A 26,747-nucleotide genomic window follows, 5' to 3' on the forward strand; every position below is an offset into this window, starting at 1 on the left:
TCTTGAGTAAGGCAGCTCCAAAATACAGGTGTTTCAGCCAAGCTCAGTGCTTTCTGTGGTCATGGAGCAGCCAGCGGAAAATGCAGAGCGTAGGGGTTGGTAATGTTCTCTAGTTGCGCCGTGAATGGCTCAGTGTTCTGTCACTCATGGGGACAATACGTCACCACAAATTCTACAGGGAGAGCTAGAAAATTCAAGCGCCTTGGGTGATACCATGAATTTACATTAGAAGTCCCCATCCAAGAGGGCTCAAGGTCATTGCCACAGATAAAATGACGTCAAATCACGTTATATCTACCATAGCTTTGATTGGACTGATCATGTCAACGTCATACTTTCAAAATCTCAGCTAGCAAGATGGACAAGCAGTCATCATCATGCATCAATTCGACAATCTACTGGCAAATCCTTTTCATCCTTGTCACATGAAGAGAAATTATATATAAAATGTATCATTGCTCATCGGCCATTGGACATAAACATTAAATAATAGATTGTAAATTGCAAATTCAACAATGAGTGGTTTGGAAGGAATCAGTGACTAACTGCAAGCTGGTCATCCAACTCGGAATTCCAAGTCAGGATGTCAGGCCTCTTTCTAGAGCTCCGATCTGAAGATCACTAACATCATGATTCAACCTTGTTTTCTTCGGAGTTCACAGTTGTTTGATGACAAAATTTGCCCACAAGAAGGACCGCCGTGCCACCTTCCTGTTCAAGTGTGCAGAGCACAACAAGGTGAGTCCAAAAATGTATTGTATGCTGCTGCATAAATTATGTAATATGCCAGGGAGATATGTATACTGTAGCTAAGAAAGTAATACTAAGTGTATGTTGTGTAGTAAGATGTTAGTAGCCCATGTGCCTTAACCTAATAATTTGGTCCCTTTTCCCCTCATAACTTAGGCTACTGTTCTGTTCTGACTTGGTGGTGCACATGTAGCCTGTTTTTAGAGAAATGTAATCATTGAATATTGCCCGTTTATTTATCCCACGGATCTGACTTGGTGTACAGGGAGAATACTGTAAGAACTGCCCATGTTCTGAATTATGTCAGTGTACATTTCAAAAGTGCTGAACAAATAGTTATATTGACTACATCCATCTTAGCTCGCTCATTAATGTCTTAATCGAAATTACGGATTGCCTTTTATCTGCTCGTCGTTCCCTTATGCCATAGTTTGTGCATATCAACTGTCAGTAGAAATCACTTTTGTTTAAGCAAGTCTGCCATATCAGCTATGTTTTTTAAAAAGGCAGTAATTGAATGAACTGTTTCGCTGCAAGTCAAGGCTCAGCTGATAGCCAGGTGTAGCAGTGGTAAGGATTCACTCCATGGTGCTGAAAAGAAAGCTCTGCTGTTGGGACAGCTTTATGTAGGCCCTAACGGTTTGTGGGCACCGTTTATCACCGTTATAGTGCAATTAATTAATGTATTGTTTAGTGTTGTGCAGTGGCTTTGCTGGCATGCATCCCCAAAAAATGATGTGTTTGCCCCACCAAGATGTACATGCTAAAATCGCCACGCGCTGTATGTACTCACTTATAAAATATTTATGAAGGGAAATACATTTCAGTGATTTTCTTTGTAAGAAAAATGGCTGTTAGGCCTACAATTAAAAGGTGTAAAAAGTGTGTCAGCGTGCGATGTGGGTTATCGGCATGGCACCGCGTCCGACCCTCTGTATTCCACAATTCATGTATGAATGACAACCAGTAGGCTACGGTGAAAGCAGAAATTCATATTTCAAGTGTGACCCACATAATGACGAAGGATGGAAGTGGTTGGGCTTATTTGAACATACATTTTTAGAGTGCGGTACTACCAGTGCCTGTTTTACTGCGAAAACACACTGCTAAACCAGCGAGAAGAGAGGAAGGAGGGAGTGTCTATTTCTCGGGTGGCTTATTGCACTGAAGCTTCTCCATCTCTCTCCATCTCTCAGCTTTCCCAGCAAAGACGCCGACTGAGAGAATATCTGGGAGAAATCGGACAGCGTGAGGATAGGAAAGTAAGTGAGAAGGATTATTTTAAATATTGTCGCTTAATGTGACCGACCTGTCATTACAAGCCCCGTGTCCGCTTTGTGTTCAACTTTTCTGGGGCCAGGTGTGTGTGTGTGTGTGTGTGCAACCTGGACTCAGGTGTAGACTTAACATAGTAAACGTGAATCCGGAACACTCCAATTAGTATGATATGTTATGTTTGGTATGGTTTGTATTAATTTGTGGATGTCCATCATCCATTTCGTATGATATGTTACGAATTCCAATGTGTTGTGGCTAACGTTAGGTAGGTGGCTACGTGGCTAACACTAACGTTAGCTAACCTTAGCTAGGCTAGGAGTTAGGGGTTAAGGTTGGGGTTAAGGTTAGGGTTAAGGTTAGGAGAGCTAACATGCTAAGTAGTTGCAAAGTTTGGGTTGCTAGATGTTGGCGTTATATGCCCGCCCGGTAAGTAGTTGCCCGTGATGAGATTCGGACACGCAACCTTTGGGTTGCTAGACGTTATACGCCCGCCCATCATCCATCCATCCCTACCAACCTACCTACTTTATCTTTTGCCATAATTAACCTTCTGTCTTATGTACCCATACCAAAATTAACCTTCTGTCATATGTACCCATACCAAAATTAACCTTCTGTCTTATGTACCCATACCAAAATTAACCTTCTGTCATATGTACCCATACCAAAATTAACCTTCTGTCTTATGTACCCATACCAAAATTAACCTTCTGTCTTATGTACCCATACCATAATTAACCTTCTGTCTTATGTACCCATACCATAATTAACCTTCTGTCTTATGTACCCATACCAAAATTAACCTTCTGTCTTATGTACCCATACCATAATTAACCTTCTGTCTTATGTACCCATACCAAAATTAACCTTCTGTCTTATGTACCCATACCAAAATTAACCTTCTGTCTTATGTACCCATACCATAATTAACCTTCTGTCTTATGTACCCATACCATAATTAACCTTCTGTCTTATGTACCCATACCATAATTAACCTTCTGTCTTATGTACCCATACCAAAATTAACCTTCTGTCTTATGTACCCATACCAAAATTAACCTTCTGTCTTATGTACCCATACCACAATTAACCTTCTGTCTTATGTACCCATACCATAATTAACCTTCTGTCTTATGTACCCATACCAAAATTAACCTTCTGTCTTATGTACCCATACCATAATTAACCTTCTGTCTTATGTACTCATACCATAATTAACCTTCTGCCTTATGTATCCATACCATAATTAACCTTCTGTCTTATGTACCCATACCATAATTAACCTTCTGTCTTATGTACCCATACCATAATTAACCTTCTGTCTTATGTACCCATACCATAATTAACCTTCTGTCTTATGTACCCATACCATAATTAACCTTCTGTCTTATGTACCCATACCAAAATTAACCTTCTGTCTTATGTACCCATACCAAAATTAACCTTCTGTCTTATGTACCCATACCATAATTAACCTTCTGTCTTATGTACCCATACCAAAAGTAACATATTCTCATTTGAATTTCCTGGATTTCCATGTACTATGTTACAGCTAGTTTATGTGACCATGCTAGTGAGTGCACCTCAATAAATCACAGATAAGTGTGCGATACATACAGTAGCATATAAACCTATTATTAATTGTGCTACACCTATTATCTCTTTTCCAGTTCTAACTTGTTATTTTTACAAGTGGTAAGATGGTGATGATGATTGTGATGATTGTGGTAGTAGTGATGAGGTTGGTGTTGTTGTTGGTCATGACTGTACTCTTGGTAGTGATAAGGAGAATGATGCTGAAAAGGAGAATTAATAATGACTCATGCCATTTTCAGTCTGAAAGGTCATTTGTATGCTGACTGGCTGGCTGTGTAACCCCCAACCCAAACACACGCTATACAGCTAGTAGCAAGGCTGGGAGATCTGGGACACTCACTGAGCTGAATACAGACTGAAATCCTCTCCTCTCCTTACTTCTTCTCTCCATCCTCCACTCCTCTTAGCATCTATTAATTACCTACAGTCATGAATGCCCTATAAATCAATGGACCTGTGCATTGTGCATGGAGATACTTGTGGTTCATGCTAAATAAATACATACAATTTCGAGGCCATTGTAAAGCTGCTCTAGGTAACTCTCCTTATTGCTTGCACAAACAGAAGACTGAGGCCCACGACCACTCTGCCAAAGTTAACAACTCTGGAGTTTGGCCTGTCAGTCTGCTTCCTCTCACTGCTGGGAGCCTTGGCAGTCCCCTTCCCCCTCACCCCTCTCTCTTTTTGTCTCCATCTCGCTGGCCCAGTCAGCACAGCAGAGAGTGACCCAAGAGAGTCACGTTCTGCTGACAGAGGAGAAATAGTTAGACTCTGGTCCTGTAGGCTTTCTTTCTTTCCCCTTATTCCCCTCTCATTCTGTCTCTCTCTCACACACACACACACACACACACACACACACACACACACACACACACACACACACACACACACACACACACACACACATACACACAGTAGTAGTAATTAGGTATAAAATCCTATAGGGGGTACTGTGTCCCTGGCTCCCCTCTGTAATAGAACTACCATCAATACTTGTTCTTCCATCCCTTTATTGCTCTCTCAGTCATCTCACTCATTATCTACCTTAGCAATACTCCCTCTTTTATCCCACTCCTACTCAATACTCCCCTCATCTCTCTTTCCTTCTTTCCCACTCTCTTTACTCTCACTCTTTGCCCTCTCTCTTTCAGCGCTCATGCCTTTTCCAGGCTGCCACATTGGCATTTCTAATGGTTCTCCCACCCAGCAGCCAGTGTTCTGACTGCGTGTCTGTGTGTGTGTCCAAGTGTGTATGTGTGTGTTTGCAGAAGTAATGTACAGTGCAGTAAGCCTGCAGTGTTTTTTTATTTTTATTTTGTATTATTTTCACCTTTATTTAACCAGGTAGGCCAGTTGAAAACAAGTTCTCATTTACAACTGCAATCTGGCCAAGATAAAGCAAAGCAGTGTGACACAAACAACAACACAGAGTTACACATTAACAAACGTACAGTCAATAACACAAAATAAAATAAAAATAGAAAGATCTATGTACAGTGTGTGCAAATGTAGAAGAGTTGGGAGGTAGGCAATAAATAGCCCATAGAGGCGAAAATAATTACAATTTAGCATTAATACTGGAGTGATATATGTGCAGATGATGATGTGCAAGTAGAGATACTGGGGTGCAAAAGAGCAAGAGGGTAATAATAATATGGGGATGAGGTAGTTGGGTGTGCTATTTACAGATTGGCTGTGTACAGGTACAGGGATCGGTAAACTGCTCTGACTGCTGATGCATAAGTTAGAGAGGGAGATATAAGACTCCAGCTTCAGAGATTTTTGCAATTCGTTCCAGTCATTGGTAGCAGAGAACTGGAAGGAAAGGAGGCCAAAGGAAGTGTTGGCTTTGGGGATGACCAGTGCAATATACCTGCTGGAGCGCGTGCTACGGGTGGGTGTTGCTATGGTGACCAGTGAGCTGAGATAAGGTGGGGCTTTACCTAGCAAAGACTTGTAGATGACCTGGAGCCAGTGGGTTTGGCGACAGATATGTAGTGAGGGCCAGCCAACGGGAGCATAGAGGTCGCAGTGGTGGGTAGAATATGGGGCTTTGGTGATAAAACGGATGGCACTGTGATAGACTACATCCAGTTTGCTGAGTAGAGTGTTGGGGGCTATTTTGTAAATGACATCACCGAAGTCAAGGATTGGTAGGATGGTCAGTTTTACGAGGGTATGTTTGGCAGCATGAGTGAAGGATGCTTTGTTGCGAAATAGGAAGCCGATTCTAGATTTAATTTTGGATTGGAGATGCTTAATGTGAGTCTAGAAGGAGAGTTTACAGTCTAACCAGACACCTAGGTATTTGTAGTTGTCCACATATTCTAGGTCAGAACCGTCCAGAGCAGTGATGCTAGTTGGGCGGGAGGGTGCGGGCAGCAATCGGTTGAAGAGCATGCACTTAGTTTTACTAGCATTTAAAAGCAGTATGTCTGATTGAGTATACAGTCCATTGGTCTGAATAACAGAATGCCTGCAGCATATGCTGTGATTAGTTTATTTCATATTTAACCTTCATTTAAGCAGGGAGTCATGCTGACACCACAGTCTCTTTCACAGATGAGCCCTGCATGAACACATCAATGAACAATCATTACACTATACATACTGCATTTATATACACATCAATTACACAAGGACATTTTATGCGCATAAAAACTAAAAGACGATTTACCTAACTCGTGGTGATTGAAGGGATCTCCAGGGTTAGCCATCCCTGAGTCCGGGTCTGGTAACTTATACGTCATGATGAATACATCATATTGATCTAGACAGTAGCAGCTCCAGTGTCTTCCATTCTTTGCCTTGATGCCTACATATATAAAGACTATTCCTGTTTGGCCAACGTAAAATATGGGCAACAGGTAGCCTAGCAGTTAAGAGCATTGGATCAGTAACTGAAGGTCGCTGGTTCAAGTCCCTGAGCTGACTATGTGAACATTATTTTGATGTGCCCTTGATCAAGGCACATAACCCTAATTGCTCCAGTGACCCCACTCTCTGAGGGTGGCTCTGGGGGTATATGATATGCAAAAATAATATACAATTCACATGCTTATAATACACACTTGTATATGTGTGAAATAGGACAAATGTACCTATCTTATAATTAAAAAGGAATATTAGCTTATTGTTGGGATGGGTGTCGGGCCTTATATTCATTTACAGGGACATGTTCTAGTCTAGAGACATATTCTAGTCTAGAGACATGTTCTAGTCTAGAGACATGTTCTAGTCTAGAGACATGTTCTAGTCTAGAGACATGTTCTAGTCTAGAGACATGTTCTAGTCTACAGTGGTCTGTTATTTGGCAGATAGGGTGTCATTCTGCCTCAGCTTTTGATATTCTCAGCTCTCATTGTGACATCATCACCTCTTGGTCATTCCGCCTTGCATCCGCTTGTGCTGCCTGTATGCATGCTGCTGGGTTGCTATGGAAACGATTGGTCTGCTTTTACAGCAGCTGTTTACCGAAAAGCATGCGAGCGAGAGAGCACATTTACTCACACACAGACAGCACACAAAGACACACACACATACACAAACACACGTGCGATGCCAGGAGGGCGAGACAGACAGAGCGAGATAAGATACATTGTAAAAACAAATATCCTGTTATGTTTACTGGCAGCCAGTTACCTGTAACTAACTGTAAGAAAAAGGTATATTAAGTTACCATACATTTTTTACAGTAACTTACAGTTAACTGGCTGCCAGTAAGTTACTGTATAAACAGCAGAGAGAGCGAGAGAGAGAGAGACAGAGATAGAGAGAGCTGACTTGGCCTCCTCTCATCGTTGCCATTGTGTATTGACCCAAGGCTCATCAGGTCAAACCCCCTGGGTGAGAGAGAGAAAATGAGCTGTTAGATATAATTAGTCATGTGGATAATCACTTAGTGGCCTGGCCTCAGCCAATAGCCTTACATCAGCTGGTCCAACCTTGGTCCTTTAATCTAGCACCCCTAACACGCCTGATTCTACTAATCAACTGCAGGGCCTTGATTAGCTGAATTGCTGTGTGTTAGTGATGGGCTGTAACAAAAGCCTGCACACCCTGTAGGTGTCCAGGAACAGGGTTGGGGACCACTGCCCTTCACTGGGTACAGTAGCTCCAAGAGATGCATTTGTCATTGTTATTGATTTACTGTTTGTGTGTCAGTTGCTGATAGAAATGGGAAGATGTAAGTCAGTGGCTGTCAAAGTAAGTCAGTGTGTTTCTGTGTGTGAACATACATACTGTACAACAACAAGTATTGAAAGAAAGGTATTGCTTCAAGCTAACAGTGGAGACATTTAAACCAAACGTCCAGGTTGTTGTTCTTGTCGTCATCGTTTTCATTGAAAACACATGTTCTATTATCAGAAAGCAGGAGAGCATTGCGGATACTAATGAATGCAGGCAGAACCGAGTGAGAGGGAAGAGACAAACACTGAAATTCCTTGATACAACTTTTGTAGTGATGAAACATGAGGATGAGATTTTCTAATTCCTATATTTGGCCCTGTCGAGAGAATGTTCTAAGCAGTAATGGTAGCCTGCAGGGTGGTGTGACGCTGTGATAGACTACCTTCTTGCACTTTACTGTGCTGTAATTCTGTAAACAAAGAATAATAGCGTAAGCAGTATACTGCTGTATAGCACGTCCCCAGGCTGGTAAAACACTAGTGTAGAACTGCAGTCAGGAGTAGTGTATTAAAAGGTACTACATGAACAGTTCTACGGTAGGTTTGTTTATATCTGGATCTCGTCTCTGTCTGGGACTGGGTCTCATGGGGCCAGCACCGTTAATGTACTGTGTTGGAAGTCAGTGAATTATCCACCTTAGTGTGGACAGCCTTGTATGAGTGGAATTAAGCCGTGTTGGACTGGGTTTGTACTGCATTGAATTGGATTTGATGACAACGTTAGAGCAGCAGTTTTATGGTCCTAGCATTGAGTGGCTCTCCTGGGTGTCCGTTTATTTAAACCCAGCATGAACACTGTTGTTGGAACTGCTGTACCTGCTGTAAGCACTGCTGTACGAGGGGCCAATTTGTGGATATAAAGGGAACGAGCCGAGGGAGACTAACTCATTAAAAGTTTGGAAAGAGATGCATGCTGATTGTGAACGACTTATGTGGGTGCTGGTGGAACTTCTGTTGATCTCAAAATGTTCAAGCAGTTAATTAAAGAAAGATGTGGTGAAGCAAAATCGGTTACAGATTGCAATTAATATGCTCTGCAAGGCACAACAGGAGAAAGCAATCCTGCCTCGCTAACAAGACTCTGCCTGCCTGGGTCAGAGTGGAGAAAAACACCACAGCTTTTATTTGCTGTTATGCTTTTCTTTAATCCATTATTAAAACCAAACCAAACAATATACTGACTGGGTGGAACTCTGTACCCTCACAACAAAACATGTCACTGTTTCTATGGTAACCCGTCCCTGTACTCAAATGTTCCAAAGAGAATAAGAAAATATTCTAAAGAAGTGTCTCTCTCTTCATTCTCTCTCTTCCTTTTATTTGTCTGTTTGCGATTGGAAGAAAGGTATGACAGCCTGACAAGACAGTGAGAGAGAGAGATAGAGAGAGGGCGTGAGCAGACAAAGACAGAAGGAGGGATGAGGGAGAGACAGAGAGACAAAGAATCTGTCTACTGCATATACACACTTTGACAGTAGTGGGAACTCTTTAGGGAATATAGTGCATTGTGGTCAAACAATGAAAATGGATGGAGAGACGAACTAAACTTCCGTTGTTGAATGTGCCAAACCCACACAAATTCCCTTGCAGAATTTTTTTTATTTGTACTGAAGTAAGCCAATTATGTTTGAGTGACCAATTATGTTTGAGTGAACATCCAATCTATTCAAAATTAAATAGCTGTGGCAGTGGCAATTTTAGCATGGAAATGTTGGTGGGTCCAAAAAAATAACAAGTGGGATGCATGCCAACAAAGCCACAACACAACACTAAACAATACATGAATTGCACTATAACGGTGATAAACGGTGCCCACAAACTGTTAGGGCCTACATAAAGCTGTCCCAACAGCAGCCTTGTCTGGCAGCGAAACGGTTCATTCAGCCTCATTTACTTCCTTTTAAAAAAACATAGCTGATATGGCTGACTTGCTTAAACAAATGTGGTTTAATGACAACTGAGATGTACAAACTATGGCATAAAGACACGACAAGCGGATAATAGGAAATCCGTAATTTCGATTAAGACATTAATGAGCGAGCTAGGACGGACGTAGTCAATATAACTATTTGTTTAGCACTTTTGAAATGTACAGCAACAGAATTCAGAACATGGGCCGTTCTTACAGTGTTCTCCCTGTACACCAAGTCAGAACCGTAGGATAAATAAAGGGGGCATATAAGCAGACATTGAAAGCTCTTACAATATTCAATGATTACATTTCTCTAAAACAGGTTATAGGCTACATGTGCACCACCAAGTTAGAACAGCAGGCGAAATTAAGAGGTGAAAATAGACCAAATTATTAGGGTGAGGCACATGTGCTACTAACATCTTACTACACAACATACACTTAGTATTACATTCTTAGCTACAGTATACATATCTCCCTGGCATATTACATAATTTATGCAGCAGCATTCAATACATTTTTGGACTCACCTTGTTGTGCTGTGCTCACTTGAACAGGAAGGTGGCGCAGTGGTCCTTTGTGGGAAAATGTTGTCATTAGAGTCTGGCATTCTTTGGATTTATGGTGCTTTCAAAACACCTGGGAACTCTGAAAAAAACAATGCGAATCATGATGACGTCATTGATCTTCAGGTCGTAGCTCTAGAAAGAGGCCGGATTTACAATTCCAAGTTGGATGACCATTCAAAACGTATTTTCCCAGTCGGTGATTGTTTATTCCCGACTTCCCAGTTGTCTTGAACTCACTGAAGTCAAGTTTTTGCAGTTCCGAGTTAACAGTTGTTTTGAGCGCGGCACAAATCATGCTTCATTGACTGCATGGCCAATGTTGAATGTTTATCATTTTAAACTGGGAAAAGATCCCCTTAATCCCAGATTTGGGACCACACAGCCACTCCACTGAATAGCAGGCTAGTGATTGCTTTGCAATGCTTGCAGTTAGCCACTGTCACTGATTCCTTCCAAACCACTCATTGTTGAATTTGCGATTTCCAACTTGTGTAATGTTTATGTCCAATGGCCGATGAGCACCGATACGTTTTATCTATAATTTCTCTTCATTATTTCTCGTCATATGACAAGGATTAGAAAGGATTTGCCAGTAGATTGTCGACTTGATTCATGATGATGACTGCTAAGATTTTGAAAGTATGATGTTGACATGATCAGTCCAATCAAAGCTACTGTACATATAACATGATTTGGCATCATTTTATCTGTTGCCAATGACCTTGAGCCTTCTTGGATGGGCACTTCTAATGTAACTCTATGGCAGCACCCAAGGGGCTAGAATTTTATATCTCTACCCTTAGAGTTGGAGGTGACATAGTGTCCCCATGAGTGACAGAACACTGAGCCAATCACGGCGCAACGCTCCGTATTTTCTGCTGGCTTGCTCCACCACCACAGAAAGCACAGAGCTAGTCTGAAACACCTGCATTTTTGAGCTGCCTTACACAAGAAAACAACAAAGAGACCATGTTTGTATGCAGCTTTATTAACTCAATGATATTTATATTTTTTGACATTGTTTGCAAACTGATATGTGACTCATATTAATGCCAAAATAACATGCAAAACAGGCAAGCCAAAAAACAAGTGAATGACGGGTCGCCACTGGCTGTAGGTTGCTTTGATTAGAAGCATCTGCTCAATGACCATATTATGACTCAGTGGGAAATTAGATGAGGACTCTTTATGTCCTTCCTGTTCCATACTAACCATCCTTCTCTCTCATTTCCTGCAGGACCCAGTCTGAGCCGGTAGTCAACTCCAGTGGAAGAGCCTCTGCCTGGGCTTTGCGGACCTTGCTTTACCCCCTATCTTTCCACCTGGGTCACTGGATCTCCTGACAACACCACTTTCTTAGCTCTTCCCTAAGACACGGCTCTATACCCCGGGGTGCTAACCCTGTCCATCGCCCTCTGGTTCCCTGGACCCACTTCACCCTCACCTCTCCCCCAGCAACCCTTCCCTGGGCTGGGATAGAGATGTCTGTGCCCTCGGCCCATGAGTTTCACTGGCAGAGCCTGGCACGGCTGCCCAGCGGGCGTGTCTACCACTCCCTGGCGGAGGTGGGGGGGCAGATGTACATGCTGGGGGGCTGTGATGCTGCAGGGAGGCCCTCCCCAGCCCTAGAACTCTACTCTCCAGAGGTAGGTTGGCGCACACACACACACACACACACACACACACACACACACACACACACACACACACACACACACACACACACACACACACACACACACACAGGATTAAACAAAGAACACACACAGTTCAAACATAACAGGACTAAACACTTTATTGATTGTTGTTATCAGGGGGACCGGTGGCTAAGCCTTCCCCCCATGCCCACCCCTCGGGCGGGTACAGCCGTGGCGGTGCTGGGCAAGCAGATCCTGGTGGTGGGCGGTGTAGGGGATGACCAGCGCCCTCTGAAGGTGGTAGAGGTGTACAACACAGAGGAGGGGAGGTGGAGGAAGAGGAGCGCCCTCAGAGAAGCACTGATGGGGGTGGCCATCATTGTGAAAGGTGTGTAGGGTGGGGGTTACTCACTGTTCATAGTTAGTTGCACATTCTATACATGACCAGAAACATGTTTTTGGCTCAGTTTTTACCTCCTCCCCTCCCTCCTCTCTCTCTACCCCCCTCTCTCTGTCTTTGTCTCTCTCTCACCTCTCTGTAGATGGACGTGCGTTGGCTGTAGGGGGTATGGGTGCAGACCTGCTCCCCCGTAGTATACTGCAGCAGTATGACATGAGGAAGGACGTGTGGGCACTACTGCCCCCTATGCCCACACCGCGGTATGACGCTACCGCACACCTGCTGGGCAACAAGATCTACGTGGCAGGTAAGGAAAGGGTATGTGTGTGTGTGCATGTTTGCAAGTTTGCATGTGTAATGGGAAGGAGGAAAGGGGGTACCTACTCAATTGCACAACTGAATGCATTCAACTGAAATGTGTCTTCTGCATTTAACCCAACCCCTCTGAATCAGAGAGATGCAGGGGGCTGCCTTTATTGACATCCACATCATCAGCGCCCGCAGAGTACACTAAGTGTGTGTGTTCTCTCTAGGTGGGCGTCAGTGTAAACGCACGTTGAAGGTCTTCGAGGTATACGACTCAGAGACACGTTCCTGGACTACACTACCCAACATGCCGTGCAAACGTTCGTACGGGGGCATGTTCTGGGACAGTTCGGGGAGGCTGTGTCTGCTGGGGGGGCTGAGGAAGGGAGGAGGCCACCAGAGCTCCAAATTCACCAAGAACGTCAACATCTTTGATACTAACCAGGGTATAAACCACCAAGAACACACACACACAAACACACATGTAAGTGCACTGATTTCCTTCTCCAGGAAGACAATAAAGTCCTATTCTACTACTATTCTACTCTATTCTATTGTAAAAGCCACACTGCAAATCTGAGAGAGTGTTAGGAGAAAGACATCACTCTGTCAGGGCTTTCAGAAGGATCGGACCGATACGCAGCGTGATCGTAGTTCCATATCATTCATTCAATCGTGAAACTAATACAATATACAATAAACTTTAAATCTCAAAACAAGAAAGCTGTGACGCAGAGCAGGCATACACTACTCACAAAATTAATCACCCACAAAAACCAAGTGGGACAAACATCAACTTAAATATGGCCTCCAATTAGAGACAACGACAACCGGCTGCCTCTAATTGGAGGTCATGCCAAACAAAACCAACCTAGACATACAAAACTAGAAACTAAACATAGAAATACAAAAACGGACAAACACCCCCTGTCACGCCCTGACCTACTCTACCATAGAAAATAACAACTTGCTATGGTCAGGACGTGACATGTAGAATTTAGAACACACATACAAAGACAAAAACATACACAAACAGAATTGTGTGTGTGTGTGTGTGTGTGTGTGTGTGTGTGTGTGTGTGTGTGTGTGTGTGTGTGTGTGTGTGTGTGTGTGTGTATTATCATACTGATAGTGTCTCCTATTAATTTTAAAGGTGCCTGTCAGACAGTCATCCTATTGAATTTCTTCCCAAAGAAAACGCATTCTCTAAATGTAAAAAGCTTGTCCCTGCTGGCTGCACACACACATCTCATATTCCTGGAAAAAATGACTTATTTTTCACCTCACAGAAAGAAATCTCTGAATAACAAAATATCAAATTGAGAAGAGACCAGGAAGAAAAAATCGAGATCCATACCCAGTTAAAAAAAATCGATAAGTCATTTCAGACAGTAGGGTATTTTGTCACGCATTTGTATTTTTGTATTTTTCCCAAACAAAGCCAAATGAAAGGAGCAGTAGGAGTCTGAATACTAATCTAACACCTCAGTGAGAATGTCGGTGTGGCCGTCTGCCTGTCTGTCTGTGTTTTACTCCAGATATATTATACATTAATTTACTCTACCCTCCTCAGACACACACACACACACACACACACACACACACACACACACACACACACACACACACACACACACACACACACACACACACACACACACACACACACACACACACACACACACACACATACACACACACACAGTAAACAATAAGACCCATTCACACCCCCTCCCAATCTAATCTAAGTGGAGATGAGATGGGAGACGAGCTATAGCTAGGAGGGAGGTGTTTAAATTACAGGATTCAGAAACAGATTGCTTTATTATCTTTCTTTCCCCACAGAGTCTACAACTGACACACAGGGATTCTGGGATATTATACCCGGTATCGCAATCATTGCTATACTTATCCATTCTTTAATGTCTTTAGAGGATGTTGACTGAAAACCAGTGTGCAAAATAGCAAAAAGAATCTGCATCCCCTGGGGTGCCCAGGTCTAAGTTTGGGAAACGCTGTACTATGGGGAAATATAATTACGCACCAAGCTGACCCCAAAGGATACTAAATTAAACGGCACATGGCAGAACTGAACTGACCCCGCCAGATGCATCAGTCTGGGTGTTGAGCACATGGCGCGCTGCCTAGTGACTTTCCCCTGTCCCAGCCGTAAGAACAGCTATACTGGCAGAAGTGACATCCAAGAGATAAAATCTCACAAAAGATATCCATAATCCAGTGGGAGAGACGCTGTTTAGAGAGCGCCCTGCCGCAAGATGGATTAGCAGAACAGACAAAACGTTGATCACATAACCGGATATCCTGGGTCCGTTCAATGTACGTGCGTAAAGCTCTCACCGAACACAGGGCATGTAACCTCTGTTGCTCTTCAGACCCCTACACTTTTTCCACATTTTGTTACGTTACAGCCTTATTTTAAATTTGATTAATTCTATTTTTTCCCTCATCAATCTACACACAATACCGAGACGACGTACACCTTTCAGGAACCGCACCACCAGGGGGTGAGCCCCCGGTGAGGTTCCATCAATTCCCACATGACACGCCGATACAGCAGACATGTACACTTTTAAAGTGGAGAATGCTTGTAAAGCCCCTATAAGAACATAAGTATGCCCCTCACAGAGCAGTGTAAAGTCCTTTATCTTGGCACCAGAGCTCAAACGCTTGTCACTTATACGCATACAGCCCTCTCGTGGAGGGCGCCCTTGCAGACTGAATGGTAGCAATAACATTCAGAGGTAAACCTCTAGCCATCAGATTGGTCCTCTTAGGGGCCAGGCCCATAGGAACCAAATCTGTAGCCTCTCTTGACAAACCTGCCCTACCTGGGACAACAGGTCCCTGTGCAACAGGAGTTTCCACGGGTTCCCACCTAAAAGGCGAATGATCTCCGTGAACCAAGGCTGCCTAGGCCAATGGAGAGCCACAAGAAGCAATGGTACGCCCTCCCGGCGCACCCACTCAGGAAACAAATAAAGGAGGGTCTGAGGCCACTGATGTGCCAGAGTGTCCGTTCCCAACGGGGCACTCGTGCCCTCATCAAGAAAAACAGACAACACTACGGGTTTTCTTTCATTATGTAAAGATCTACGTCGGTCCTGACAAAAATATTCCATACCTGGGAGAGTCTCCACTACTGAGAGAGAGGGTCCCACCTGGATAAAAGATCTGCACCCGAGTTGAGGACACCGTATGTTGAGGACACCGTATGTTGAGGACACCGTATGTTTGCACTGCTCCGCAGCAACAGAGAGCGAACCAAGGTTAGGAGTCTCTCTCCATCTGTTGATGCACGCCACCACTGACATATTATTGGTTCTCACCAGCCCAACAAAAACGGGGAAGTGCCTGAGCGCCAGATACTCCGGATAATTGACATGCGGTGAACTCCGCACCAGTGACCATACCCCCTTGATCGAGTTGTCTTCGTACATCGCACCCCACCCTGACAGGGACACCCGAAGCGACCGGCTTAGGCTGTGAGATGCGGCCAGGTGCACTCAGCACTGGAAGGGCCTTATCAACAAAAGCCTCATGGGAACAACTTCCATCACAGAAGCCACCATCCCCAGCAGGTGTAGGCACTGGTGAAAACGCCCTGTGACCCAGACAAAATTTGGCTAAGCAGAGCCAGAACCCGGACACCGTCCGTGAGTCTAGCTCGAGACCCAGAAACAGATTGCGCTGAGTCAGACAGCTCTTTTTCTAGTTCCTTATGAAGCCTAGAGACTGAATATGGGACAGTAGCTCCCACCAGTCAATCGCTGTAATAGCCGGCGGCTCGTGAACATTCTGTTTGTAGATTCTGGAGATGATTGTTGAGGGCACATTCTCTAGAATGACACACAAAGTCCCCTTTTCGTAACCAGGAGTACCGGCTGTACCAGCAGTCCCAGATCTTCGACACAGGAACCACTCAGATTGCCTGCTTCTGGAGATGGAGGACATTTCCTCCCTCAAAACAGGCACTGAGGCCTCGGGAACAGTCAACATGATGACACTGCAGAAGTGTGGGAGACGCACAACCAATTGTAGCCTGTACCCTGACATCACTGTTCACATGATCCAGGGCGACACTGCGCATGCCAGCCATTGGTTGAAGCAGACAGTGAGAATCCTGTGAAGTGCCATCTGAAGTGGCTGGGAGAGATTGGTTCTTCTTCCATTCGCACCACTCTTGACGACCGTGTGTCTGAACTTGGAATAGGAAGACTTTTCATCTAACTCACATACAGGAGGAAACACTTTTAACAATGGTGAACACTCTGGAACTCTGTTGAAAAAACGGTGTTTGTGCCAAGGTTTGCCTACCGATCGGCCCACTCTGGGTCCGGTGACCAGTGACATACCCTCATTGGTTTAGGCGGTAAGATGCGTTCCGGTAACCGGCTGGCACCCAGCGCTGGACCGCATGCATTAAAAATAGACCCAGAAAAAAAAACATTATCATGGAGTGAACTCCGCACCAGTGACCATACCCCCCTGATCGAGTTGTCTTCGTACATCGCACCCCACCCTGACAGGGACACCCGAAGCGACCGGCTTAGGCTGTGAGATGCGGCCAGGTGAGTGGATAGCACTCAGCACTGGAAGGGCCTTATCAACAAAAGCTACTGGCGACAAAGCTCCTTGTAACCTAGCTGGGAATGGGACAGACAACTCTGAAACAGTGACCCTTTCTATTTTAACAGACAGCTCATTTGGGGGCTCATATGAACCCCAGAGACTGTGTGTGGGATAATAGTACAGTCGTGTCCAACCCTCCTCGTTCCCGCGGCACCGCTACCAACAACTAAACACCTACAGAGCCCATAACCTGTATCACTAGACACCTCATAGGGACTAGTGAGCAACAGACAGGAATCAGCAATGAATCACAGTAATGAGCCACCTATGGGGGAGGGGCGCCCCCTTGTGGACAGTGTCCCATCTTGTCACTCACCCTGGGGAGATTGATATTCCCCTTGAACCCTGTGAATACTGTGGAAGGCGGGGTAACAAAGGGGGCAGCATTAAACATGGATAAGCTTCCAACATACATTGTGCTTCCGTGAGACTGTATAGCCTGCATAAAGCCTGGCCTCTTTACAGGCACAGGGGGCTTTGGCAACGGCTGACGTAGTACCCCATTTGCCCAACGTGGGGGCACTGTTGTCACAGTAATGTTTTTGTGGAGGGGCACACTGGTCACTCAAACCCATGCCAAGGCCTCTCGCTCTGGGGGTTACCCCAGCCAAGTGCTCGGGAGGCTGCTTTTTCATCTGAGATGTACACAAACCCCGTTTCCTTCTCCCCCTCCAACTCAAGGAACTTTGTGTTTCCATAACGCAGAGGGAAAGCTAGTGAGTTTCACTCCTGGAAGTTAAGAATGCTAGCCAAAGTTAGCCAGGAGGCTTTTTAGCATAAGATAGGCTAGCTAACCTTTTTGACCGCAGCACGGCCCGTTTAGAATAACCAAGCGACTTAACACAACGTATACTAAACAAGAGAGCTACCCCAGCAACTCCATCACGAGGAGGCAGGAAGAGCTGGTAATAGCTAGCTTGCCTATGCAGTACTCGTTTATCTAGCCAGGTCTCGAAAGTCCACGTAGCACCAGATCTGGCCGCCCTCTCTCTTCGAGTAGCCTCCCGTAACCGATGACAGAGCACACAGGAGATGGGTTGGGCTCAGGCAGCCACCGCATACCCCATTCCAATGCAGACAAGACATTTGCTCCGTCCAGCCAATCCATCTCCTGCTTTCTGCACCTTGGTCCCAGCCAAGGTACCGGCATCCAGGAAAGGAAAGTTGCCATCTGTAATTCCAAGCTTCCTCAAGGGAGTTTGTACGCAGTACGTGGCAATGTGCCCACAGACTGGTTCGAGCGAGGGGCCACCTGAGCGTGCTACAAGCCGAGACAAACTACACATAGATTGTTTGTTTGTATCTTTCAGAGAAATGCTATAACCGCATGACTGGGGACTTGAATTAATGAATCCGAGCCTCATGATTATCACCTGTGAAAGGCGGGCCTTCCAGCGAGGTGCAGATTTCATTGGTCTTGTCAGGCGTGATTGTAGATCCTTCAACCGAAGTCGCAAGAGTGCGACTCCCCATAGAATGTTGTACCCAAAGTTGACTGACTGAAAAGGAACCCCTGACTACAAAAGACTCTCTACAGAACTGTAAAAAACACATCACACCCATACACACTCCCATATGGCCCAGCACATACAGTACCAGTCAAATGTTTGGACACACCTGCTCATTCCAGGGTTTTTCTTTATTTTTACTATTTTCTACATTGTAGAATAATACTTAAGACATCAAAACTATGAAATAACATATGGAATCATGTAGTAACAAAAAAAGTGTTAAACAATTCAAAATATATTTTAAATTTGAGATTCTTCAAAATAGCCACACTTTGCCTTGATGACAGCTTTGCACACTCTTGGCATTCTCTCAACCAGCTTCACCTGGAATGCTTTTCCCACATATGCTGAGCACTTGTTGGCTGATTTTCCTTCACTCTGCGGTCCAACTCATCGCAAACATTTCAATTGGGTTGAGGTCAGGTGATTGTGGAGGTCAGGTCATCTGATGCAGCACTCCATCACCCTCCTTCTTGATCAAATAGCCCTTACACAGCCTGGAGGTGTGTTGGGTCATTGTCCTGTTGAAAAACAAATGATAGTCCCACTAAGGGCATACCAGATGGGATGGTATATCGCTCCAGAATGCTGTGGTAGCCATGCTGGTTAAGTGTGCCTTGAATTCTAAATAAATAACAGACATTGTAACCAGCAAAGCACCTCCACACCATCACACCTCCTCCTTCATGCTTCACGGTGGAAACCACACATGCAGAGATCATCCGTTCACCTACTCTGCATCTCACAAAGACACGGCGGTTGGAACCAAAAATCTCAAATTTGGACTCATCAGACCAAAGGACAGATTTCCATTGGTCTAATGTCCATTGCTTGTGTTTCTTGGCCCAAGCAAGTGTCTTCTTCTTATTGGTGTCCTTTAGTAGTGGTTTCTTGCAGCAATTTGACCATGAAGGCCTAATTCACGCCGTCTCCTCTGAACAGTTGATGTTGAGATGTGTCTGTTACTTGAACTCTGTGAAGCATTTATTTGGGCTGCAATCTGAAATGCAGTTAACTCTAATGAACGTATCCTCTGCAGCAGAGGTAACTCTGGGTCTTCCTTTCCTGTGGCGGTCCTCATGAGCCAGTTTCATCATAGCGCTTGATGGTTTTTGCGACTGCACTTGAAGAAACTTTAAAAGTTCTTGGCATTTTCCAGATTGACTGACCTTCATGTCTTAGCTCAGTTGGTAGAGCATGGTGTTTGCAACGCCAGGGTTGTGGGTTCGATTCCCACGGGGGGCCAAGTACAAAAAGAAGAAAAAAAAAAAAAGAAAAAAAAAAAAAAAAAGGTATGAAATGAAAATGAAATGTATGCATTCACTACTGTAAGTCGCTCTGGATAAGAGCGTCTGCTAAATGACAAAAAAAAATGTAAAAAATGTTAAAGTAATGATGGACTGTCATTTCTCTTTGCTTATTTGAGCTGTTCTTTCCATAATATGGACTTGGTCTTTTACCAAATAGGGCTATCTTCTGTATACCATCCCTACCTTGTCACAACACAACTGATTGGCTCAAACGCATTAAGAAGGGAAGAAATTCCACTATTTTACTTTTAACAAGAAACACCTGTTATTGAAATGCATTCTAGGTGACTACCTCATGAGGCTGGTTGAGAGAATGAGTGTGCAAAGTTGTCATCAAGGCAAAGACTGGCGACCTTGAAGAATCTTGTTTAACACTTTTTTGGTTACTACAGGATTCCATATGTGTTATTTCATAGTTTTGATGTCTTCACTATTATTCTACAATGTAGAAGATAGTAAAAATAAAGAAAACCCTTGAATAAGTAGGTGTGTCCAAACGTTTGACTGGTACTGTACATTAACTACACCACTTACTATAATATCTCCAGTCCCTGCTAGTTTAGCTATCTGCAGTAGAGCAACTAAACTCTGATCTGTCTTCCTGCTAGTTTAGCTATCTGTAGTAGAGCAACTAAACTCTCTCATCTGTCTTCCTGTTAGTGTGTTAGTGTGTTCCCCTCACTCTGAATCTGAAGGGAACTTACTTACTGCTGAATATGATATGTTTTAAAAAAGTTATTTTGAGGAAGCCCCTGAGAGTGCCAGCCAGCCACCACTTCAACAACAAAGGCCTTGGCAGAGGAGTGTGCCCGTCGCCAGCTGTGCTCTGCCTTATTCCCTTTCAAGTTCAAGTCTGGGCTGGCATCAAAACACTTTATTAACACAGTGCTTTTATCTGCTGGTTCAGTTTCTCTCTCTTGCAGTCTCTCAATCTCTCTCTGTCTCTGTCTCTCTCTGTGGAGCTGTGGAGCTGATTGTGATGCCAGAAATACTTAACTTCCTACAGACAGATGAGGCACAACATAAAAGCTTAAAAAGAGTACTTGAAAAACTTACTGTGTATTCTCCCTAATTGCAGTTTCTCTGAAATAGTTTCACTGTCTTTAGCCGCACAAGTGTTTGCCTAAGTAGAAGTGTAAATAATATGCAATTTTACTCCAAAGGTCATCTCCTGCCAGATTGCAGGAGGGAAATATCTTGTTTTTCTCCTTTGAAGCAATTAAAATGTTCCGACTGGGTGGTTTCATAGGGAAATTGTCTCTATCTTCTTATTTCCAATATCTTGGGCCCTGACCTGATAGTTTGGTGTGTGTGTGCGTGCATTGGGCCCAGGTATGAGTGCGAGGACATTTGTATTCATGGTGCGCACAGTATTACTGAGTTGTGATGCCACCAGTATTCAAGAACACCAAATTGTAGCTTGCAGAATTGGCAGAACATGGAAAAATGTTTTATGCAGTGGTCAAAGTAGATTTTACAACACTTCAATGCCTCCACTAAAAAGTGGTTGACACTTGCACACAAAAATGTTAACATCATCGTCTCCTGTCCCCCCAGGGTCATGGCTGAAGTCAGAGGACACGGTGGCCATGAAGACTAAGAGGGCTGACTTCGCCTCAGCTTTCCTCAGGGGCAGGATGGTTGTAGCAGGAGGACTTGGTGAGGGAGGGAGTGTGAATGTGTGTGTATATGTGTGTGTATATGTGCCTGTATATGTGTGTTTTTGTTGACACCTAGTTGGTCTTGACAACGTGTGATGGCCGGGTGTGATCCCCAGGTCACCAACCCTCAGTTCTCGACACGGTGGAAGCCTTCCACCCTCAGAAGAGGAAGTGGGAGAGATTGGTTCCTATGGCAATGCCACGATGCTCCGCCTCCTCCATCGTCATCAGGGACCGCCTGCTGGTGGTTGGAGGAGTTAACCAGGTGCTGGAATACTGCTCTGCATGTTGTCACACACGTTAACTAACTCACTTTTGTACATCGCGATGGTCTGTACAATTGACCTTATTTTAGCGCCCAAAAAATGTAATACTTCCAGATCAACTGTAATATCAATACCATTGTAATGCACAATTTCTCCCCTTTCCAACAAAATCAATGACGAGACCTTCATGATGCCCATCTCTGCATGATTCCATATGGCAATGAGCTCCGTCGTTTTTTTTAAAAATGGCGGGTGGGGAAGTGAAACCTCTTGCATGATAGTGAAAAGGACAGAAAGGACACAAACCTATTTGAAGGTTTGTGTCGAATTTGAATCTGGTTTTTAGGGCGCTAAAGTTATCTTCAGAAGTAAACAGCGTCTTTTGAGAGTTATGATGGCTTGCAAGTGATGAAGCAAAAAATGACTAGATATCCCCCCTTACCGTGTCCCTTTCTTGTTTTTAATCTGCGAGAGAAGCGCTACACCTGGTGGAGAGAGAATGTAAGACACAGAATGAGTTGCATTGTGCTGTGCATTACGTCATGACACGTCACAATTTAACATACAGCGTCAGAGAGGTCAATTTTTTCAGCTTTCCTCCGCAAATTTGTACGGAATGGGGTTAGTCACCGTTACACACACTTGTTTTTTTTACTATCTGTCTCTGTCTGTCTATAAGGTCCCTAGTTCAGCCCATGAGATCCTGTACGTGAAAGAGGAGGAGTGTCTGTAGGCTCAAGGACATGCCCCGTACATGATGATTGACAGCAGGATGACAGCAAGAAGATTCCTGGAACATTCTATTCAAGATCAGTGGCTCCAGTGCTTTCAGAACGGCTGCTGGTCTTGGACAAGTGCAATATTTTCCAAAGATCTACAGCAGAATAGTAAGGAAGGGGAAGTCATGCCACAAACTCAGAACATTGCTCTCTGCTGGGTTGTCTATACACACTCAAACAAACACAGATTAGATCCCACACACAGAATTGATCCCAATAATAACCATGCTGACTCACAACATCTAAATATACTCTACACAGACGAGGAGCTGGCTTTCTCTGTAAATAAGTTATATATACGAGTTTTAGTAATGAGAAGATTCCTCTGCACTGTGTGTGTGATATCTCTTTAGGGCAAGGCTCTCCAACCCTGTTCCTGGAGAGCTACCATCCTGTAGGTTCACTCCAACCCTGTTCCTGGAGAGCTACCGTCCTGTAGGTTCACTCCAACCCTCTTCCTGGAGAGCTACCGTCCTGTAGGTTCATTCCAACCCTGTTCCTGGAGAGCTACCGTCCTGTAGGTTCACTCCAACCCTGTTCCTGGAGAGCTACCGTCCTGTAGGTTCACTCCAACCCTGTTCCTGGAGAGCTACCGTCCTGTAGGTTCATTCCAACCCTGTTCCTGGAGAGGTACCGTCCTGTAGGTTCACTCCAACCCTGTTCCTGGAGAGCTACCGTCCTGTAGGTTCACTCCAACCCTGTTCCTGGAGAGCTACCGTCCTGTAGGTTCACTCCAACCCTGTTCCTGGAGAGCTACCGTCCTGTAGGTTCACTCCAACCCTGTTCCTGGAAAGCTACCGTCCTGTAGGTTCACTCCAACCCTGTTCCTGGAGAGCTACCGTCCTGTAGGTTCACTCCAACCCTGTTCCTGGAGAGCTACCGTCCTGTAGGTTCACTCCAACCCTGTTCCTGGAGAGCTACACTCCTGTAGGTTCACTCCAACCCTAATCTAGCGCACCTGATTCTAATAATAAGCTGAATCAGGTAAGTTAGAACTGGGGTTGGAGTGAAAAACTACAGGAGGGTAGCTCTCCAGGAACAGGGTTGGAGAACCCTGCTTTAGAATTATCTTAGAAAGCTTAGAAAGGTCTTCAATGTTTTTTAACTTTTACATATATTGTTGTAGACTTACTGATTGCCTTGCATTAAATGTTTTCGACAGGAAATATAGATGGGATCTTAACAGTAAGTAAAGGCTAAAGTAGGGTAGAACAGTTTGTTTTGTTACTTAGAGTTCTATGTATATATTAGTTGTATATGAAATGTGTGCAGTTTGTCAACAGTTTGCTATTCATACTGTAGATGCAAATGACCTCATGTTAGTGTCCACCCATTTCTAGGGCCTAAAGTACAGTCAACTCCTGACGTACAGTATGCAGTTGCTTGGACTGGCATGAATACAAGCACTGTTTCCAGCTCCACTTAACTGGAGCGTGCACATAGCATGCAGATATCCTGAGCCGGTCCAAATCATGTATCTTTGGATAATTGCACTCTGTTTCCGTACAGTGTAGTTTTTACACTGTACGGAAACAGAGTGCAATTATCCAAAGTTGACTGTTCCCACACATTTGATAGTGTAGCCTTTGTATTGGCTATGGTAATATGAATTATTTTGGTCATATATTAGTCAATGAGTATGTAGTGTATATTTCAAATGGTGTAAATTCAGTTGTGTTATTCAATCTTATTTAAGTTTTGTTTGGGAGAAAGTGCTCTTTAACATCCCAATATTAGAAAATGTGTTATACTCATAGCTGCAATAATACTCTTTGATTCATACGTTAGGGTTTGTCATTAGTGCACTGTGTATTGGCAATTGATTGATGTGAAATATCATTCATGAATAGCTTCATTCTCAGGATGTGATTTAATAAGCACAAGCCAGTAGATGGATACTTCTACAGTCAGTATGTGTTCAATGAGATATTCTTCTTGTTTAGAAAATAAAACAACAGAAGTTTTTTTTTTAAATCCATAGAGTGCATCCAGTTCCTACCTGTATCTAGTGTGCTTATATATATATCATTTGTGTTCAATTGTTATCAATTCTCTGCATCTGGTTGGTGTAAATGTAAATGTGTTGAAAATGACCTTGCAATCTCACTATTCACCACTAGATGGCAGTTAAACAACATATAAACTGTGGGAGATAGATGAACTATCTCTAGCACAGAATTGACCCAAACATTCTAAACAGCCTTACAATCCTCAGTGTTGGCACCATATACATAGTCACCTTTTATGGTGTACGTATCCTTTTGTTCAACAGTCTTTTTGGTTTGACAGTCTATCAATAGGCAGTGGCGGATTTACCATTAGGCAGAAGAGGCAATTGCCTCAGGCCTCACATCATCAAGGGGTCTCATGAAATTATACTAGTAATGTTTGTTTTATCTCCGCCATGCTCCGTCTCAAGGCCCGTCATGCTCCGTCTCGAGGCCCCGCCATGCTCCGTCTCGAGGCCCCGCCATGCTCCGTCTCGAGGCCCCGCCATGCTCCGTCTCGAGGCCCCGCCATGCTCCGTCTCGAGGCCCCGCCATGCTCCGTCTCGAGGCCCCGCCATGCTCCGTCTCGAGGCCCCGCCATGCTCCGTCTCAAGGCCCCGCCATGCTCCGTCTCAAGTTCCCGTGCATTGTTTCACATGATATTGCAAATGGGACTTTCATTGAAATTAACATGCAACAATGAGGTGTTTTCAGAGCGGGGCCAAGAAAAAAAAAAGAAAGATTTCATTTTAACAGAAGAATGACCTAAGTTAATGCATTTCTTTAGTAAAAAGACAGGTGCTGCTGATAGAACATGTGCTGTATGTGCAGCCCATGTATCTGATGCTGTCAGGTCAAAAAGAGTATGGCATGTCATGGGCTTCATACAGTAAGACAGGGGGTGCTGTTTTGCTCACTCGGATGTTTGGATACTGGAATTATTGTGGATGAATGTGAGAAGTAGCCTACTTTTGAAGTGATTTGTTTGACAATCAGATGAAAACCTCATGATTGTGTTCATGGCACATTAAGAGGGGGGAGGGGAGGGGGGGGCGGGGCTCAGGCTGGCCTTTGCCTGGGGCCCCTGGCAATAGGTCAAAGCATGATAAAACAAATGATCCAAGTTCACACTAACTATGCAAACACACGCTCAGTTTTGTACCTTCTCCCTCAAACTCAATGACCCAGTGAATTTATAACTGCGCCCTGAAACACTTGTCTTTAGAAAATACTAATTCCTCACCAAGGTGAGAAAAATAGGCAGGTTGACATACTCGGATGAGTTTTGTCCTGTAGGCAGAACTGAGCGATTTCTGCTAGATGGGCCAGCTGCAACGTCAAAATTGGCTATATTGTAAAAATTCTAAAAAACTCTAATGTGCTTTTTGTTCTATTTAAGGCTAGGGTTAAGGTTAGGCTTAAGGTTAAGGTTATGTTTAGGTTTAAAATCAGATTTTCTGACTTTATGGCTGTGCCAGCTAGTAACCATTCTTCAGAGCTGCCTCCTGAACAAGATTCATGACGAAAAATGCTAACCTGCGAAAAATAGGTGAAACGTAAGCATTACTCTTACATGTTTAAGCCACTGATTTATAAGCCCTGTTTGACACACCATCGATTCAAAAGAAAGAGTTCTAGAATGTTGGAGTGAACCATTGTAGAATGTTGGAGTGAAGTGGAGTTTTAGAATGTATTGTGAACAGTTGAAATAAACATGTTATAAGCATCATTTACATGAATATTCTTCCAAATAGTATTCCTCCTGTTCATCCACCACAGAGGAGATTTGTTGTGAATGGAAACGTCCGTTCTTTTAATTCTAATGCTGTAACTTAGACTTCCTGTGTGTGATGACTGCTGGTGTCCATTTTTGGTTTAAATTCACCCCATGACCCCTCTTTGCCCCTACACACACACACTGAGTCACCACTGCCTAATGGTTTG

At 44.0% G+C, this 26,747-nt stretch overlaps 1 protein-coding gene across 1 annotated transcript; it reads left to right on the top strand.

Annotated features, from left to right (window-relative positions):
- Positions 1-1,671: 1,671 nt before the first annotated feature.
- Positions 1,672-26,532, top strand: LOC106565626 (kelch domain-containing protein 8A). Its single transcript, XM_014132938.3, has 8 exons — positions 1,672-2,012; positions 11,533-11,941; positions 12,110-12,320; positions 12,475-12,639; positions 12,866-13,084; positions 21,667-21,768; positions 21,887-22,035; positions 22,716-26,532. Exons 2-8 carry the CDS (start codon positions 11,777-11,779, stop codon positions 22,767-22,769), a joined length of 1,065 nt encoding a protein of 354 aa, XP_013988413.1. The 5' UTR covers positions 1,672-2,012; positions 11,533-11,776; the 3' UTR covers positions 22,770-26,532.
- The last annotated feature ends 215 nt before the right edge of the window (positions 26,533-26,747 follow it).

Source organism: Salmo salar, chromosome 12 (assembly GCF_965601325.2).
Source record: "Salmo salar chromosome 12, fSalSal1, whole genome shotgun sequence".
Lineage (NCBI taxonomy): Eukaryota > Metazoa > Chordata > Actinopteri > Salmoniformes > Salmonidae > Salmo > Salmo salar.

Coding starts and splice junctions, on each gene's coding strand:
- LOC106565626 (XM_014132938.3), top strand. CDS start 11,777: ATGTCTGTGCCCTCGGCCCATGAGTTTCACTGGCAGAGCCTGGCACGG. Junction 11,942..12,109: donor TAGAACTCTACTCTCCAGAG/GTAGGTTGGCGC, acceptor TGTTGTTATCAG/GGGGACCGGTGGCTAAGCCT. Junction 12,321..12,474: donor GGTGGCCATCATTGTGAAAG/GTGTGTAGGGTG, acceptor ACCTCTCTGTAG/ATGGACGTGCGTTGGCTGTA.